We start from the raw sequence: 16,927 nt of genomic DNA on the forward strand, positions 1-16,927 counted from the left end.
TTATTTTTTGCGGGGAGGGAGGTGTCATTAATAATTAAATTATATAGTTCTTGTATAATTTCCCCCAATCTTTCACTTGACGTACTGCTGCGAATGAATCCATTTATTCATTCATGTATCATAATCTATTTATAATCACCTGGATGTAAGAAGTCAATATACATTTTTTTCAAATCTGCTTTCTTCTCTTATTCAATATTGAATCATTCATCCAGCTTCCTGCGTATTATCAATTTGTATTTTTTTTCATTCCTTTCATAAATCCCCCCCCCCCCCCCGCTTTTCATCCTTTTAAGTTCAGAAAAGAAAACGAATAGGCATATTCATTCGGGGAAAATGTATTAATTTTCTTTTGGTCAATTTTATTATTGCTTGAGGGATATCTACGCTATAATTAATTTAATCTATATTTTACTGAGACTTATCCCCCTCCCGGCCCCCACAACTGGGGATAGGCCTATCATTATCTATATTATCTAAGTACGTTAAGTACGTTTTCTCTTTTACCTAAATATCAATTTATTAATCTTTTATTTTTTTAAAAGCTTACTAATACCGTTCATTGATATCCCAGTATTTCTTCATCTAATTAACCTATCAACTTAAATTATTTTCTCATCCTGCTTTCATTTTAATCAATCCACTTGAAGATTGTTTGTAACTGTATTTGATGGCATGGTTTTAAAAATGATGGATTTCGATTGTTTGCTGGTATATATACATGGTAGTAGGCCTGAAATAACGGCATATCGCATCAACAAATTATTTAAAAAAAAACATTTATTGGTCGATCGTCATTTCATTAATTCACCATCCAAATATTGCATTTTTTTCTTCGCCTATATGGTATTCATTTATTTACTAATTCATACACCCTCGCCCCCGATTTTATTAAAAGATTTAATAATTTCGGAAAAGTGTCTCAATGTGTTCTCATAATTTATTTTCATGCACGGATTATTCTACTATTTCCTTATCTGTGTTATTTTATTTCAGGAGTTTAATGTGTCCCCCAGATCCGAGATTTCGTAGCGGGGGGGGGGGGGGGGGCGCAAATTTGAGAAGACAGTTGGTGGCGCATAGGTCTGTCTGGTTGAATGCGTCAGAAAAAAATATACACACATGTACGCACTAGCGTACCTACGGGGGGGGCAGGGGGGGCACTCTGCCCCCCCTGACGAGTCACAACCCATGCAAAAACGTATCTTTGCCCCCCCTGACGAGCTTTAAGACCCCTTTTTTTTTTTTTTTTTTTTTTTTTTTTGCTTGTCAATTTTTTTTCTGGAACGAAATCCTTTATTTGTGATCGAAGACCTTTTTTTTTTTTTTTTTTTTTTTTTGCTTGTCAATTTTTTTCTGAAACGAAATCCTTTATTTGTGATCGAAGACCTTTTTTTTTTTTTTTTTTTTTTTTTTTTTTTTTTTTTTTTTGCTTGTCAAATTTTTTGGCGGACGGTTTTGCCCCCCCTGTGGAAAATCCTAGGTACGCCACTGCATGTACGGGTTCAGTATTTTTAAAGGGGCGGGGGTACAGCCGTACAGGCCGGTTGGACACATTGCCATTCATGAAATCCCTGGTCGGCCACTCAAAGAGGAAAAGGTAAGTGTTTTTTTTTTTTTTTTTTGGGGGGGGGGGCGTTGTGATATGGAAGTTTAAGTACATTTTACTTTAATATTTACCAACAAGATAGGCCTACCATGACTATACGGCCGAACTAAACGAGACCGCTAACTGTGAAAAAAAAAAAAATTATAATCCATGTGTTAAAAGCTATGAATGGAGCACACTAAGTTCTTATTTACCCTAAACAACAAACCTTTATTTAATATTTTAATTACTGAACTGAAAATGGGAAAAGGACTTTACAGTGACGCATGAACAGGATATGAAAGAGGAGCGCGAGCTGATTTTTTGTTCACACTTGAAAATAGGATGCGAATGCAATCGAAGTTCGAGATGAATTTTGTTGATATATATCGACACGAAAAGGTTATGTTTTTAAACACTGCTGACATGTAGGAGTGAGAGAGGAGGGGGGGGGGCATCTTGTTCAACGCTTAACTTTCCTTGTTGAATTTGATCCATTACAAAGGATAATAATGCATTATAAATGATTTTAGTATAATTGACGTTTTCCTTGAACCGTTGTGTTCTTTGAATTGATGGGAGCATAAAATTATAGGTCTATAATCGATTGTAATTCTTTTTTATTTAGGAGCAATAGTTTTTACCAAAATCCCCATCATCTTGGAGTGTAATGTTTTTTCTTCTTTTTTGCCATTTTTTCAAACAAAACCCACAGCACCCCCTACTAAAAATCGTTCCCAGTGCCCTGCTTGATCGTTTATCGAACATGATTTGCGTGGATATTTTTTTATTTCTCTATATTTGAGATTTACATAATTCTTGATTTAATAATCAGATCATGCTTCATAAACTTCTTTGTTTGTAAAATAATATTTCTTGAAGACGAAATGATATGACTGTTGTGTTTAAGTGACATTTGTTAACTTGTCAGTTTCGTCTAATAGTTTCTGGAGGGTAAGAAATTAGCTTTATATGATTAGCATTATATTTAGGATATATAACCAAAATGATATTGCTTGGTCATGTTGGATTCATCTGTAAATATCAATATTTTACATCGATTTACATGTAGTTTAATTACCACTTACATAGTATCCTGTTGCTAGGCGACATCCAACAATTCTATAGGCGCTGTTTTTCATGCAGTTGCATCATACATATACTTAGTTGACAGTGAGGTCACGAATCGTGGCATGTTCTGATATTCTTTTTTTTTATATATATAAATACACAAATTTAGAATGAGAAATCAGATAAAGCGGCAAAAAAAAATTTAATTTAATTTTTCTGTTTTTTGATATACAAAAACCAAATCATAACACGTTATTCTCGTTGTGATTTCGTTATGGGGGTTTCCAAAAACCCCAAACTAAGGGGCTGATTTTCGTTTTCGCTTCTTCATGATTGGAACAAAAAAACAAATTATCCATTAGTACCTTGATTGTGCAGGTTACTGGGCAGGTGAAAGTGACATTACAATTGATCTTAGCAAGTCATTCATTACATTAATGAGTAGAATACAATTTAATATAATAAACACTAATTAAAGTGTGAGAATGGAAATATTTGATTAGAGAATAGCGAACTTCTTAACCAAAATGCGTGGCAATTAAAAAAATATATTTTCAGCAAACCTTTAAGAATATTTTTTCTAGTTTCTGCTTTAATTATCATCAACTTCACGTCAGGGTATACTGCCCCCTCTCGGGGTAGGCCTATCGTGTCAATTAATAGACAACATTTTTTCCCAAAACAGCACAAACATGAACGAATAAATGAATAAACCAGGAAATGAATAAGTGAAGAAATACGAAGGAGAACTTGAAATAGTAATGTATTAGGCCCTCTCTCTCTCTCTCTCTCTCTATATATATATATATATAAACGTTTCACGTATTGGCTTCAGTGGTATTATAAGGTAACAAAATATAGTTTGTTATATATATAATAATATACGGTGTAGAGAGAGAGATCAAATCCATACACAAAAAAGAGAAATTAACGATAATTGTTGGTCTAATATCAAATAAAACAAAAAGTTTAATACAAACAAATACATGAATAAAAAAATTAATTTAAAGGACAAGTCCACCCCAAAGAATTTGATTTGAATAAAAAGAGGAAAATCGAACGATCATAACGCTGAGAATTTCATAAAAATCGGATGCAAAATAAGAAAGTTATAACATATCGAATTTTAGTTTAATTCAAAATAATAGTTATATATGCACATCCAGGTCGGTATGCAAATGAGGAAACTGATGACGCCACCCAATCACTATTTCTTTAGTATTTTATTATATGAAATATATTTTCCAATTTTCTCATTGTCAAGTGAAACAATGATTAAATCCTCCCTGAACATGTGGAATATATGGTTCAGTCACGTTGGCCCTTATTGTAAAATCTGTGAAAATTGAAATATTGTATAATTCAAACAATAAAAAAACAAAATAAATAGCGAGGGACATCATCAACTGTATCATTTGCAAGCAAATGAGTTGTGCATATCACTGTTTTGTGAAAAATAAGTGAAACTTTAAAATTTCACAACTTTCTTATTTTACATCCGATTTTGATGAAATTGCCAGCGTTATGCGAGTTTGATTTTTCTCTATTTATTCAAATCAACATTTTTCTGGGGTGAACTTGACCTTTAAATAAAATATATATTCCTTTTATGTAACAAAAAATAAGGTTATAACACCCTTCAACTACGACTAATTAAAAAAGGTAAACGATTATTTTTAAATTTAGATTGTATATCTATACTTTCTTCAAATTGTTAAAGTCATTCATGCCTGAATGATCGAGGAATCTTCTGAGGATACCAGGTGAAAGAGTAGATATTCTGAGCTTTATAATGATTGCCGTCATCATTTTGTATATCCACAAGAACTTACAGAATGAATAAAAATGAATGAAATGTACGAGCCTGTATCAACATAAGACCTAGGCCTACGCACGCGTCTCAGATAACAAAAAAAAAATATATATAATAAATAGATATATAGATAATAAATAAATAAATGAACTTCCACACATAAAAAGAATTAAAAACGAATGATACCTCTGACTCTCTATATCACAAAAAAAACACAAATAAATTAAATGATTAATGAATAAATATAAATATATTAATTAATCAATTAATATAGATTGATAAATAAATAAATGAACTTCCACACATAGAAAGAATTAAAAACGAATGATACCTCTGACTCTCTACATCACAAAAGACAAAAAAACTGAAAACAAATAAATTAAATGATTAATGTATAAATATAAATACATTAAATTAATCAATATAAATACATTAAATTAATCAATATAAATACATTAATTAATCAATTAAAATAGATTGAAATGATTGAACTTCCACACATAGAAATAATTAAAAACGAATGATACCTCTTATTCTCTACATCACAAAAGAAAAAAAACTGAAAACAAATCAATTAAATGATTAATTTATCAATTAAAATAGATTGAAATATATACATACACATTTTTATTATTCTCTCTCCTTGTTTGTTTGGAAAATAAATTGGAGGCCCTCCCCCCCCCCCTCCAGCGCCGCCCATGATAATTCTCACCGGCCGGGGAAACAAGCCCCAGGACCACGTTATTTTCCATGATATAACAGTGCAAGGGGCCTCGATAACGAGTATACTAATAGCCGTCATCCGAGCCCCACGCACGTGCGAATGCTGGAAAAGGCGCATTGGACGGGGCCAGTTTCGCGACTATCTTAGGATGCAACAGTGGCGTACCTAGGATTTTCCACAGGGGGGGGGCAAAACCGTCCGCCAAAAAATTTGACAAGCAAAAAAAAAAAAAAAAAAAAAAAAAAAAAAAAAAAAAAAAAGGTCTTTGGTCACAAATAAAGGATTTCGTACCAGAAAAAATTTGACAAGCAAAAAAGAAAAAAAAAAGGTCTTCGGTCACAAATTAAGAATTTCGTACCAGAAAAAAAATTGACAAGCCAAAAAAAAAAAAAAAAAAAAGGTCTTCGGTCACAAATAAAGGATTTCGTACCAGAAAAAAATTTGACAAGCAAAAAAAAAAAAAAAAAAAAAAAAAGGTCTTCAAGCTCGTCAGGGGGGCATTCAAGGTCTTAAAACTCGTCAGGGGGGGCAAAAATGGTTTTTCAAGCCCGTCAGGGGGGGCAAAGAGACGTTTTTGCATGGGTTGTGACTCGTCAGGGGGGGCAGAGTGCCCCCCCTGCCCCCCCCGTAGGTACGCTAGTGGGATGCAAGCTTAATAATATACTCGTGATATAGGCCCCACTACTGTGTTGGAGTGCCTGAAGTGCCGTAGTGCGGGGCCTATATAACGATTATATTATTATACTCGTGAAACAGGCCCCGCGAACGGACATTCTGAGCCATTCAACACAGCAGCGGGGCCTATATCACGAGTATATATAGTGAGCTGAAGTTAGCAACCTAGATATTGAGGTATGATCGATTACAAGTTTTTCTCGAGCGGGGCCTATATCACGATTTTGCCCTGCCCTATTATTTATTTGATTATTCATTTATTTTTATTTATTTATTTATTCATTCATTCTATCTATTTATTTTTAAATTATTTATCTTTTTTTTTTTTTTTTTTTTTTTTTTTTTTTTTTTTTTTTTTTGGGGGGGGGGGCGGATATCCGGACACTGAAAGTAGATAAAAACACCACATCTTGCTATCGATTTTCTCAAAATTCGTGCAAGCAAAAACAATTGGGTATAATTCACAGTTCAATAGGGTTAGCAATTCTATCCGCTGCATGAACTGGTTAACGGGGAAGTTTTCCCTGAAGGAAAGTTTGTGGTAAAAATAACAGAAAAAATAATAAAAAAATTTGGTAAAATAATAAAAAAAATGGTAAAATTTTGGTGAAAGTTTGAGGAAATCCGTTAAAGATTAAGTTATTGGAATTTTAAGTTTTACTTTTGGATTTGTGACGTCACAAACGAGCAGTCGCCCCATATGTTATGTAATATAAAATGCATGAATTTCATCTTTTAACGGTTCCTGATGACTTATTTTTCTTTTCTTTTCATGACTGGGTGTGAAATGATTGTCTATTGATATACCGGTAAAAAAGAAACAGTAAAAACAATTTTCAATTTTCGGAGAAAATGACATTTCATTGATTTTTTACCATTCGCTATGTAGGAATGCTGCTCGCATATGACATCACAAATCAAATTGTTAAAATTCTAATGACTTTTTCATTCTTTGGTTGATTTTTCTCAAACCTTTGTCAATATTTTTTATCATTTTTTTCTGCAATTTTTACAATAAACTTTTTGTCAGGTTAATAGGCCAAGAGCCAAATAAACAAAATGATACAATAAGAAGACAAACTGCTTGTAAAAAGAATTAATTGGAGTATACCTCTATAAATTCATTAGAGAAGTGGTTACAAAAATGCCACATGCTACAACTTTTCATGTCACAGGCTAGGGGATGCAAAACATTGCCGGAATTGAAATGTGAAAGGAGGCACCTACAAATTGCCTATGCCCCATTTCATGAAAGGTTGATATGATACAAACTCTTACTGGAATATCAATTACCATGTCAACAGTGAAAATACTGCTTCTTGATTGGCTCTTCCAATAAAAGTTGACATCCCATCAAGAGTCGCTATCATAGCAACTTTTTGTTAAATGGAACCCAGACTTTCATCTATAATTTACTTATTTGCACAAATACACATATAAATTCATATACATCTAGTTCCTTGTATGACAGTAATTCTATTGATATGTCACTGAGGGGCTACATGTATATTGTATGGTGAGAATGTCAACCGAGTTGACTGGTCATGTGTCTACATACGGCTGAGTTGGCCGTTGACCGTACAGGTGAAAACCTTTGAGATCTTATCCAACACACATGGCTGTGGGAAGTTGACTTGTGATGTTGTAAAGCATAAATATTTTACCATGTAAGCACTACATAAACAGTCCATACACTAAGTTGTACTAGCATTGAATCTAACACTGTCAATAGTTTTCAATAAGTAGGTGAACACCTCACATTTCAATAATATTAAGTTTGAAAATGAAAGAGATATACTAAATATATCACATAAGATAAAAATATAAATGAAAAAGACAGAATACATTCTTTGGATAAGAAAAAAAAGACAACTTATCAATTTGAAATATACAAATTTTTTTATTGTTCATTCTAAGAAGTACACGGAAAAAAGGAGCGCTACAGGACAAACATGCACACAAAAATAATAAGGGTGATATTTACAATGTACATAACCTGCATTACTGAAACAATTTCTTTGTACAGGACAAAAATGCAGCTTTACAACATTTAACATCAAACAAAAGAAAAGAAAAATCAAAACTTTAGTTTTGAATGACAACCAGACATATTTTCCCTTCTGTATACCTTCTACTGTTATCATTGACTAAACAAGCACCCATACAAGTTGGCCTTTATCATTTAACAGTCACCCCCATAAAAGGAAAGAAAGAAATATATGTGCACACTATAAGAAGCATTTATCTCATTTACTATGATATTGTATTGATTTGGAAGCACTACCTCAAACAGTAAGGAAACATATTTACTTTAAAAACATTTCTGTATGATAACCCCAACTCTGCAAGAACTAAAAGAATATTCCACAAGTATTTTGTACATATCAATAGGCAAAACCAGGGCACCATTCATGATGACTATCAGCAAGGGTAAGTTGTCTTTAACAGTTACCATAGCAACAGTCAGCCAATCAAAACTTATGAACATTAAGAGCTTTTTATCTCAAATTGAAGTGGGGACGTACATTCATCATACAATCATTCCTGACATTTTAAAAAGTTTTCTTTGAAAAATACACCTTAAAGGAACAATTCAGAGATAAACTTGATATGAGTGCTGATCAAATCCCATGTAGGCCTTTCAAAACCCCTTCAATTATTATTTTTTCTCCTTCTGAAGCAGCTGAATAGATAATTTGGAATGTTTGTGCTGATCTACTCGGTTCAGATGGTCCAAAACTTAAATACAATACAGGCATTTTCCTCCCATATGCCTAGGCCAAACCATCATTTTGCAAAATACCTTTGAGGTTAAAGAAATTACACAGTCAAAATTGAAAAACATTTGCTGTTTCTGACTGTCCAGTGTAAACTTTTATTATGTCAGCTGTCTTGCAACAGATATGCTATTGAGAGCCCTAATAAATTAATTGGAGGCTGGTTAGCCTCATCTGTTCAGAAGATTGTTAAAGAGTTACACAGGCCTGAAAGAAATCAAATAATATTAAGATACAATGCACCTTCATGGAATGTTTATTTCTAATATTCTTTCTCACAACAACACAGGTTGTTGATGTGCTTTGCATGCCCCTTCCAAAATTTACCATCATATGCCCAAAGTCAATCACATCTCGTATGAGGTGAAGGTGAACAAAAAAGAAATAATATCAAATTACCCAATTGATAGAGGATTTCTGTCATGTATCAATGATGGATGCGGTGAGGGGATTGTAAACATACTACTTGACAGATTTGCTCACTATTTTACAAGAAAAAATTATCTTTGGACTTGCACAGGTTCTGATACCCAAGTGGAGAGCTGGTTAAACATGAAAATCCCTGAAAATTAAAAGCAAAACTCCCTTAAAATATCAACAGTCTGGTGAATAATAGTCACTTCGAAACTAAGGCCATTTCTCAAATCTATTTGCGTATTTACAAAGCTCTAAGAAAACATTAATATATCCATGTTTCTCTCACACACTACCTCTTTCTCTCTCTCTCTCTCTCATATCTATCCTCCCACATGCGCACATATTCTCTTTCTAATTATCTAAATTTCTTTATCCTAACAATCAACATATTTCATTTGTATTTTTTTTGCAATCTGAATAAAATCAGAAATTTAGGTCATCCTTTCACCAACCCTAAATTTCTTTCTATTAAATTTCTCTATTTCATATACCTGTAATTCACAATCCATAAAAAATCAATATTGGAAAGAAAAGCCATAATTTACAGCCCTTGGACAAATAATGACAAAGCTTACAAATCTATTTCTTGCTGAACACATAGGCCAGACAAAAAATGAAATTCATATCAAAGCAATATTTCTCCAAGATATAATTACAATTTGATGATACAGATTACACATTTGTTTACTACTATCCATATTGATATGACAACATGCCTCCCGATTCATGCAAATTATAGACATAAGGATATTAGATAACCATACAGTGAATGTAAATCATCAACATCAAATGAAATATACACAATATATTACAAGACACTCTCAGAGCAGTCTTAACTTCAGTTGTCAAATACTGAACCAGTGATATCCTCTCCTATTTAATCTAACAAATATATGATTCGAGCACCCAATAACTTGTTGCGATGAGCATGACTCAATGGAAAATAACATTTTTGGCTATACTGTCACTACACGTATCTAAAATTTCAGAGAATTAGGTGAACATTGAAATGAACAATGGCAAATTGGAAAGGTAGATACTCTGTGATGCTATGAGACTTTGTTTTTGAAGCTTGTGAAATTCAAAGAAAAGAATATAAGGTGTCCCAAAAATATTGAAAACCATGCTAATGATACGAAATAGCTGTATTGGTGAAAACAATGCCTGTGAAATTGCTATTTTAAAAAAGGAGGGATTTCAGCCTATAATTGTTGTTCTGTAAGTTGTTTCCTCCCCATCAATCAGCTATTTCGCTATCTTTCACCATGATGTACAGGACCATGCCTCATAGTTTACAATGATATATCTATTCTCTCTACAGCCCTCACAAGCTAACTTGTCTCAAAGACAAACACCTTACTTTCCACACATTAATTAAATGGCAAATGCTAATTTGCTTTGCTTTCATATATTATGATTAACCCTATTAACACTATCATCAAATGCCCTTTGCAATTCACCCAATGTCGCTTGAGCAGTTTCCAACAGAATATGAAAGAATGTGAAGAAAAGAAAAAGTGTAATATGGAGTGCTTCACTCTAATTAATCTGTTAATTCCTTTTCATGAGAGTTTGTGCCACTGCTTGTCAATTCATTACTCTTCAAAAATTTTTTACCATATCTCAATACAATTTCATCTATGAGAATAAAACAAGAACTCCTCTTTTTACATACATGTGATACACATTTCCTCACTCAAAAATCATTCACTTATTTGAAATAATTTGTTTACAACAAATTAAAAACTTCTTCATGTACAATCTGTTCTTTTCTCCTCCAACATAACGATATCATACAAAATAAATATATATATTAGGCAATGCCACCTAAACATGTACATTATGACTCAACTGAAACAATAATGCAAACAATGCACCAAATATACTATAAAATCATGAACAGGATAATTTTGTATGAACAATTAAAAAAAAAGTGTGAAAATCTAAAGCATTGTTACCTTTAATTAAAGACATCCCGTTGAGCGTATGCAACATACAATTATAAAGCAAAGACATGCAGATATTTTTCATTCAGCAAAATTTAATGTGACTCTCATCCTTGAAGCTGCCTTACCATGCAAGTTGATTATCAAATATCAAATCCACTTTAAACTTGTATACGATCATTATTGTTTATCGCCTGGAGCACTCAATGCCTTTATCATCACCAGTTATCCGAATTGGATATTACCCTCGATAGATGCTTGTTAGAGTTCTGGATGGCCATACAAAGAAGAATGTCATAAGCCTCGTTTGAAAAATGCAGAATTTGTTCCAAATGTACATAACATGAAAGTAGTTTTGAGATTTGAAATCAATTTTGCCTTTACTCAAGATGTAATTCATATTATTATTCATATCACATTTGAATCTGCCAGATTTGATTTGACTGTAAATAACATTGAAATTTAATTCTATTGTTACCGGTATTTATTTCCAAAGTGGTGAATCTTTATCTTAGAGGAGGCTTGAGATATCAGACTGTAACTGGAATAAACTCTTTTTATGATTATCAGTTGGTGCAATCACTAGTGAGTCAATCCTGGATAGAGCTCTGTGGGACACTTGTTGGCCGAGCCATGTTCCAAACATTTCCTTTTTTTCATCTTAAATCAAGAATTCAATTACTGCATACAGTAGGATGTCCCTTTATCACAACACTGAATATTGGTCATATTGATGCAGTTTCGTTGGTGTGACTGCACAATTTAAGTTCTTTTCACTAGTGCCGTCATCGACAACGCTTTTGTCACCAAGCTTGTCAATAAAATGCCTTTTGGCAGCCAATGCGAAATGCCGGCAGAGATTGTCTGTTTGCGAAAGAGAATTATACAAATTTGCATTGACGCTAAAAGTCGAAGTTAGACATTTAATGTTGGCGTAAGATGTACCAGACAAAAATAGTTTCCAGTGAGCTATTTGATTTTCATGCTAAATGAACTTGATAATGAACTAGTAATCTTACCTCAGACAGATGAAGTGAGTAAGAAGCGCATCTCACTCAAGCAAAATAATATATCCAGTCATGTATCCAGTCTGAATTGCATGTTGCACTTGTCATTGCTTGAGCAGGAGGTAGCCCGATCAATCCTGACCATAAAGCGCAGTTATTAGCTTGATAAACAAATTAAACTCTTCGCTCTGCTTGCTAGCTTGAGCTCCATGACCTTGTTTATTTGTATTGGAATCAATAATAAATTGCATAAAATTCCATGCATACACGATCGGGCAGCACAACACATTGTGCATTTGTCATGGATTAGATACTTCGGAAGGGCTGCCAACATCTTGCTTTGTGTATCACTGGTGCACTCCAACTGCCTAGTCCATGTCGAATATACAATCCATTTGTCTGCTTCGCATTGGCAATTTTATGTAGCAATCAAGCAATTTCACTTTGTTTGGGACAAAATTATTTAGACAACTTCTTACTTTCTGAATAGTGATATGAAAATAAAACGGAAAAGAGAACTAGGCCCGTTATCATTCTTTTGATTTTTTTCTTGATGATAGTGCTACTTTTCACCCTGTTGGTTTATAAGAAGAATGCACCTTATTCGTCTGTGAGACCATTGGAATGTAAAGGTGTATGAGCAGCCTCTATTATCATCACTAAAAGCTATGTTCATTTTTTCTTGATAACCCAATTAGATAGGAAATCAGCTCCAACTGAAAATCTTATCAAATGAGTAGGCTTGCTTTAAAAAAGAAAATCTTATCTAATTCCATACAATTCAATGTTTACGGTTACTCCATTTTTGCATCACATCAAATTTAGCTGAATGCAAAAGTCAAACGATACCTCTACTAACTTCGGTTATACATTCACCTTTATCTAACTTTGCCCTGAACGGAAAATAATAACAAAGCACAACGTAGGTTAAAACATTGTAGACTTGGGCAGGTAATATGTTGACTTGGATGACCCTCATTCACTAATTTGTTCAAGAAAGGTCAAAAGGTCAATGTCTCTTCATAGAAATTCATTTTCCTGTGCAATAAATGTGCTTTCCACCATGCTTCCATGCTTGAATTCAGCTGTTTGTTCTGGTGATGCAGTATTATTTCCCTTCTTTTTATGCTGTTTTGGAATCTCCTTCACTTTCTGATTTCACCTTCTTCACCATTGGACTGTTGATTCAAAGACACAAAAAATTAAGAAAAAAATGTCAAAATATAGCCGTAAAAACACTCTATACAATTTATATTCTATATAGAATACTTGGTGCCTACACCAATATTCCTTAGATGTTCTTTCACATTTTTGTACTTTTTAATCAACAGTGGTTGTTACATTGTATATCTAAACACGTTTGTTTCAAGTGAACAGTCTCTTCAGAATGCATTCATTTTCCCAAAAATAAACCATGAGACAAAACCAAAAATCAATTTCTCAAGAACTACTTAACATTTTTTTTTATTCATTCAAATATGAGTCCAAAAAGTATAGTAGTCTTCTCAATTTTATCCATTATTGTTTCATTACTGCATTCTACTTTATTTTAAAAGTCACAAAAAATAAAGAGTTGAATTAATAATAATAATGATATATCTGTAAAGCGCTTAGACACGTCGTTTCGATGTATTAAGCGCTTTATAAAAAGCGGATTATTATATTATTATTATTATAATTAGAAGAAAACTTAGAAGTAAAAATGTGAAACATGCTTGTAAAGAGAGCATGATTCATCTTCACGATATAACAGTGAATGAGAAAATATATTACCCCCCCAAACAATCCAATCTGGAACACACTTCATACAGACTTATGATTATGGTAACTATGTTATTACGGTAACACCATGGAAACATTATTTTTTATTGGCCATTCAGCCATGTTTAAATGGTATCATAATAGAAAAGTTTAATTATTGTGGGTCCTTTGTGAAATGGGCCCCTGGGCAATGAAAGGATCAGAGCAATTGCAGGTAGATCTTACCTTTCTATAGAGGATGCTGGTCTCTTGGCAGCGACAGTAGTTGTAGGTTTAGCAGCAGTTTGATTGTCTTGTAGCCATCTTACCTGAGTGGCTGGTCCATACCTACAAAAACAAACACAGTAAGAAGATTGATTGCAATTATTACACATCAACATGAAAGAATACAGACTACTGACAACGCTAGACCAAAAGCTTCAGTCTGTTTCCTTTGTTGTTCCTCTGGAAAATGTCTTGCTTCACTAAACCTCCTTACAGAGACATCATAGAACAATCCTATCTTAACAGAAGTCAAATGGTGAATCTGTAATAAATATTAAACTCACCCCTTGACATTACGTGCAGCGATTCTGAAAATGATAGCAGGTTTGCTGGTGCAGTCGATGTGAGCTGCTGCTAGGTTGGCTGAGCTCACGACACAGGATGGATTCGGCCCGCAGTACACCCGGACAAAGGCTAGCTGGGCTGGGGTAGCAGGCTTGGCATCTCCTGAGGCACCGCCCATGGTGCTACGTACAGCAAGGTAGACAGAATACTCCTGGATCTCACCATTGGTGTTTGCCGGAGGCTCCCATGAAAGGTGGGCTCCATCAGGACTCTGCAAAGACAACATTCACTTCAAATTACTAAATGGCGAAAGGATAAGGTCAAATAATTAGTGGATTGAAAGAGTCAAGATAGACTGAAACATCTAGACTGCTTACAGAGCCGAAGTAACAATCAGAGACTGTGAGCTGAAGTGAGATGTCAATCACACATCCTTTTGATATAAGAATTAACAGCATAAACAAAGAGAAAGTAGTGAATAATCTCAAAATATGCCTGGGAATTGGCTTAATGATGTTCTAGCTCTAAGTGAACAATATATCCATTAAAATACTTTATAGTGGTATAATATGTCTCACACAGAGTCACCATTGCATTTAAGACAAATATACTGATTCAATCAATAAATATATTCTACTTTATACATATGGGTAAAAAAAGGGAAGAGAGAGGTTTTTTTTTAATTACCTCCCTCTTCAGAATTTAATTATTTTTTTTAATAATGCAAATTCAAATAATGTAGAATTAAACAAAGACTTCAAATATGTTTCGAATATAAAGAAAATCATTATTTGAGATACACTTCCCTTAAAAATATAAAATTAATATAATGGGAGCATGAGGAAGATCTGAACACCTCACCATGTAATGATTATATTACCTTGCTGATTCTAATAGCCGAAGGTGCTCCTGGGAACCCAGGCAGACACGTCTTGAATGCAGAGATCTCACTCCATGGTCCCCTCCCACAGGCGTTGATACCAGCTACCCTGAATTTATAAGCCGTGCCTGGGTGAAGCTCCTGCTTCTTGAGGAAACTGTGATCTGGTACACTAACAACATCAATATCCTGGGTTAAGAGAGAGAAAGGGAGAGGAAGATCAATACTTAAGGGAAAATGAAAGGGGTATCATCACTCTGATTAATGGACTGATGGCTTGACCCATTACTAATAGGAACCTATCAAAACAGGACTGTAATCTTCCTGAAAAAAATGAAAACCTATTGAGCAAGCTCACCATAGTTAATACTCAACTAATAATGTATAAACATGCAAATATTCCCTGCAGAAAAGACACTTTTGGTCTCTGTTCAAAGAATAATGTACAGAACCGAAACTATTTTGTGTGAATAATGTCATGAAATTAATCAACAGGGAATGCAGCAGCGCTCTCACATTCACAGGTGAGGTATCAACCAGGTTCGGTTGACAAGGGAAAGGGAATGTACATGTTTATCATCACTTTGATCTCTAGTTGACAGATGGCTCGTTCATGGATTCCATTTGTCAAGGGAATTAACACATGAAGCTAACACAGTGCAATATAAACTGGATCCAATAATATACCACCCAACATAATATCATTTTTGAAAGGTGATATCAGCACTAGGGAAAATCCACACAATCACTATCCCAAATAAATATACAAAGCATTTCTTAAATATTACGATCATATACATACATCTTCATTTCTGTTGATAATCTCCGATGGTAAGTGATAGTGCGCTACTGTCGTGGTGGTAGACTTGACTATTCCTACATCATACCACTGGTTGCCATCTTTCTTGGCGAGCTGAATGGCCTGGCCTATCGCTGACTTGCCATCCTCCTGAAATAAAACAAAACAAACTAAATATTCATCCACTGTTTGGTATATATTCAAATCTTGGTCTCCAAGCCGTTCGTCTACTTCTTAGATAGTCAGTCTTATACCACATGGGCTAAATGCAATTGGTCTAATTGCTGCTTGGTCTACACTACACTTCATCTTATACCCACATAGTGTAATTGCCATTTAGCCTAATGCCCAGATGGTCTAAATTGGCAATACACCAATATTTGGTAGACGAACTAGGATAAGACCATGTGTTTGGTCTAATTGCTGCTTGGTCTACACTACACTTCATCTTATACCCACATAGTGTAATTGCCATTTAGCCTAATGCCCAGATGGTCTAAATTGGCAATACACCAATATTTGGTAGACGAACTAGGATAAGACCATGTGTTTGGTCTAATTGCTGCTTGGTCTACACTACATTTCATCTTATACCCACATAGTGTAATTGCCATTTAGCCTAATGCCCAGATGGTCTAAATTGGCAATAGACCAATATTTGGTAGACGAACTAGGATAAGACCATGTGTTTGGTCTAATTGCTGATTGGTCTACACTACACTTCATCTTATACCCACATAGTGTAATTGCCATTTAGCCTAATGCCCAGATGGTCTAAATTGGCAATACACCAATATTTGGTAGACGAACTAGGATTAGACCATGTGTGAAAAGACCAAACAGAATGTAGACAAAGTGGTAATTCACCTGCAGAGTGAGCTATGAAAACTGAGCCAGAGAATGAAATGCTCACCATCCAG

The 16,927-nt window shown here is 34.1% G+C and overlaps 1 protein-coding gene across 2 annotated transcripts in view; it reads right to left on the reverse strand.

Annotated features, from left to right (window-relative positions):
- Nucleotides 1–7,751: 7,751 nt before the first annotated feature.
- LOC129255775 (host cell factor 1-like) overlaps nucleotides 7,752–16,927 on the reverse strand; it is a 35,709-nt gene continuing 26,533 nt past the window's right edge. For both annotated transcript variants that reach the window (XM_064096662.1, XM_064096661.1), the window contains exons 20-24: nucleotides 16,011–16,157; nucleotides 15,209–15,397; nucleotides 14,328–14,599; nucleotides 14,005–14,106; nucleotides 7,752–13,196 (exon numbers count right to left, since the gene is read on the reverse strand). In XM_064096662.1, coding sequence (XP_063952732.1) covers nucleotides 13,142–13,196; nucleotides 14,005–14,106; nucleotides 14,328–14,599; nucleotides 15,209–15,397; nucleotides 16,011–16,157 — 765 coding nt within the window. In that variant the 3' untranslated portion in view covers nucleotides 7,752–13,141. The remainder of the gene's footprint in view (nucleotides 13,197–14,004; nucleotides 14,107–14,327; nucleotides 14,600–15,208; nucleotides 15,398–16,010; nucleotides 16,158–16,927) is intronic.

Source organism: Lytechinus pictus, chromosome 3, assembly GCF_037042905.1.
Source record: "Lytechinus pictus isolate F3 Inbred chromosome 3, Lp3.0, whole genome shotgun sequence".
In the NCBI taxonomy this organism is placed as follows: Eukaryota; Metazoa; Echinodermata; class Echinoidea; order Temnopleuroida; family Toxopneustidae; genus Lytechinus; species Lytechinus pictus.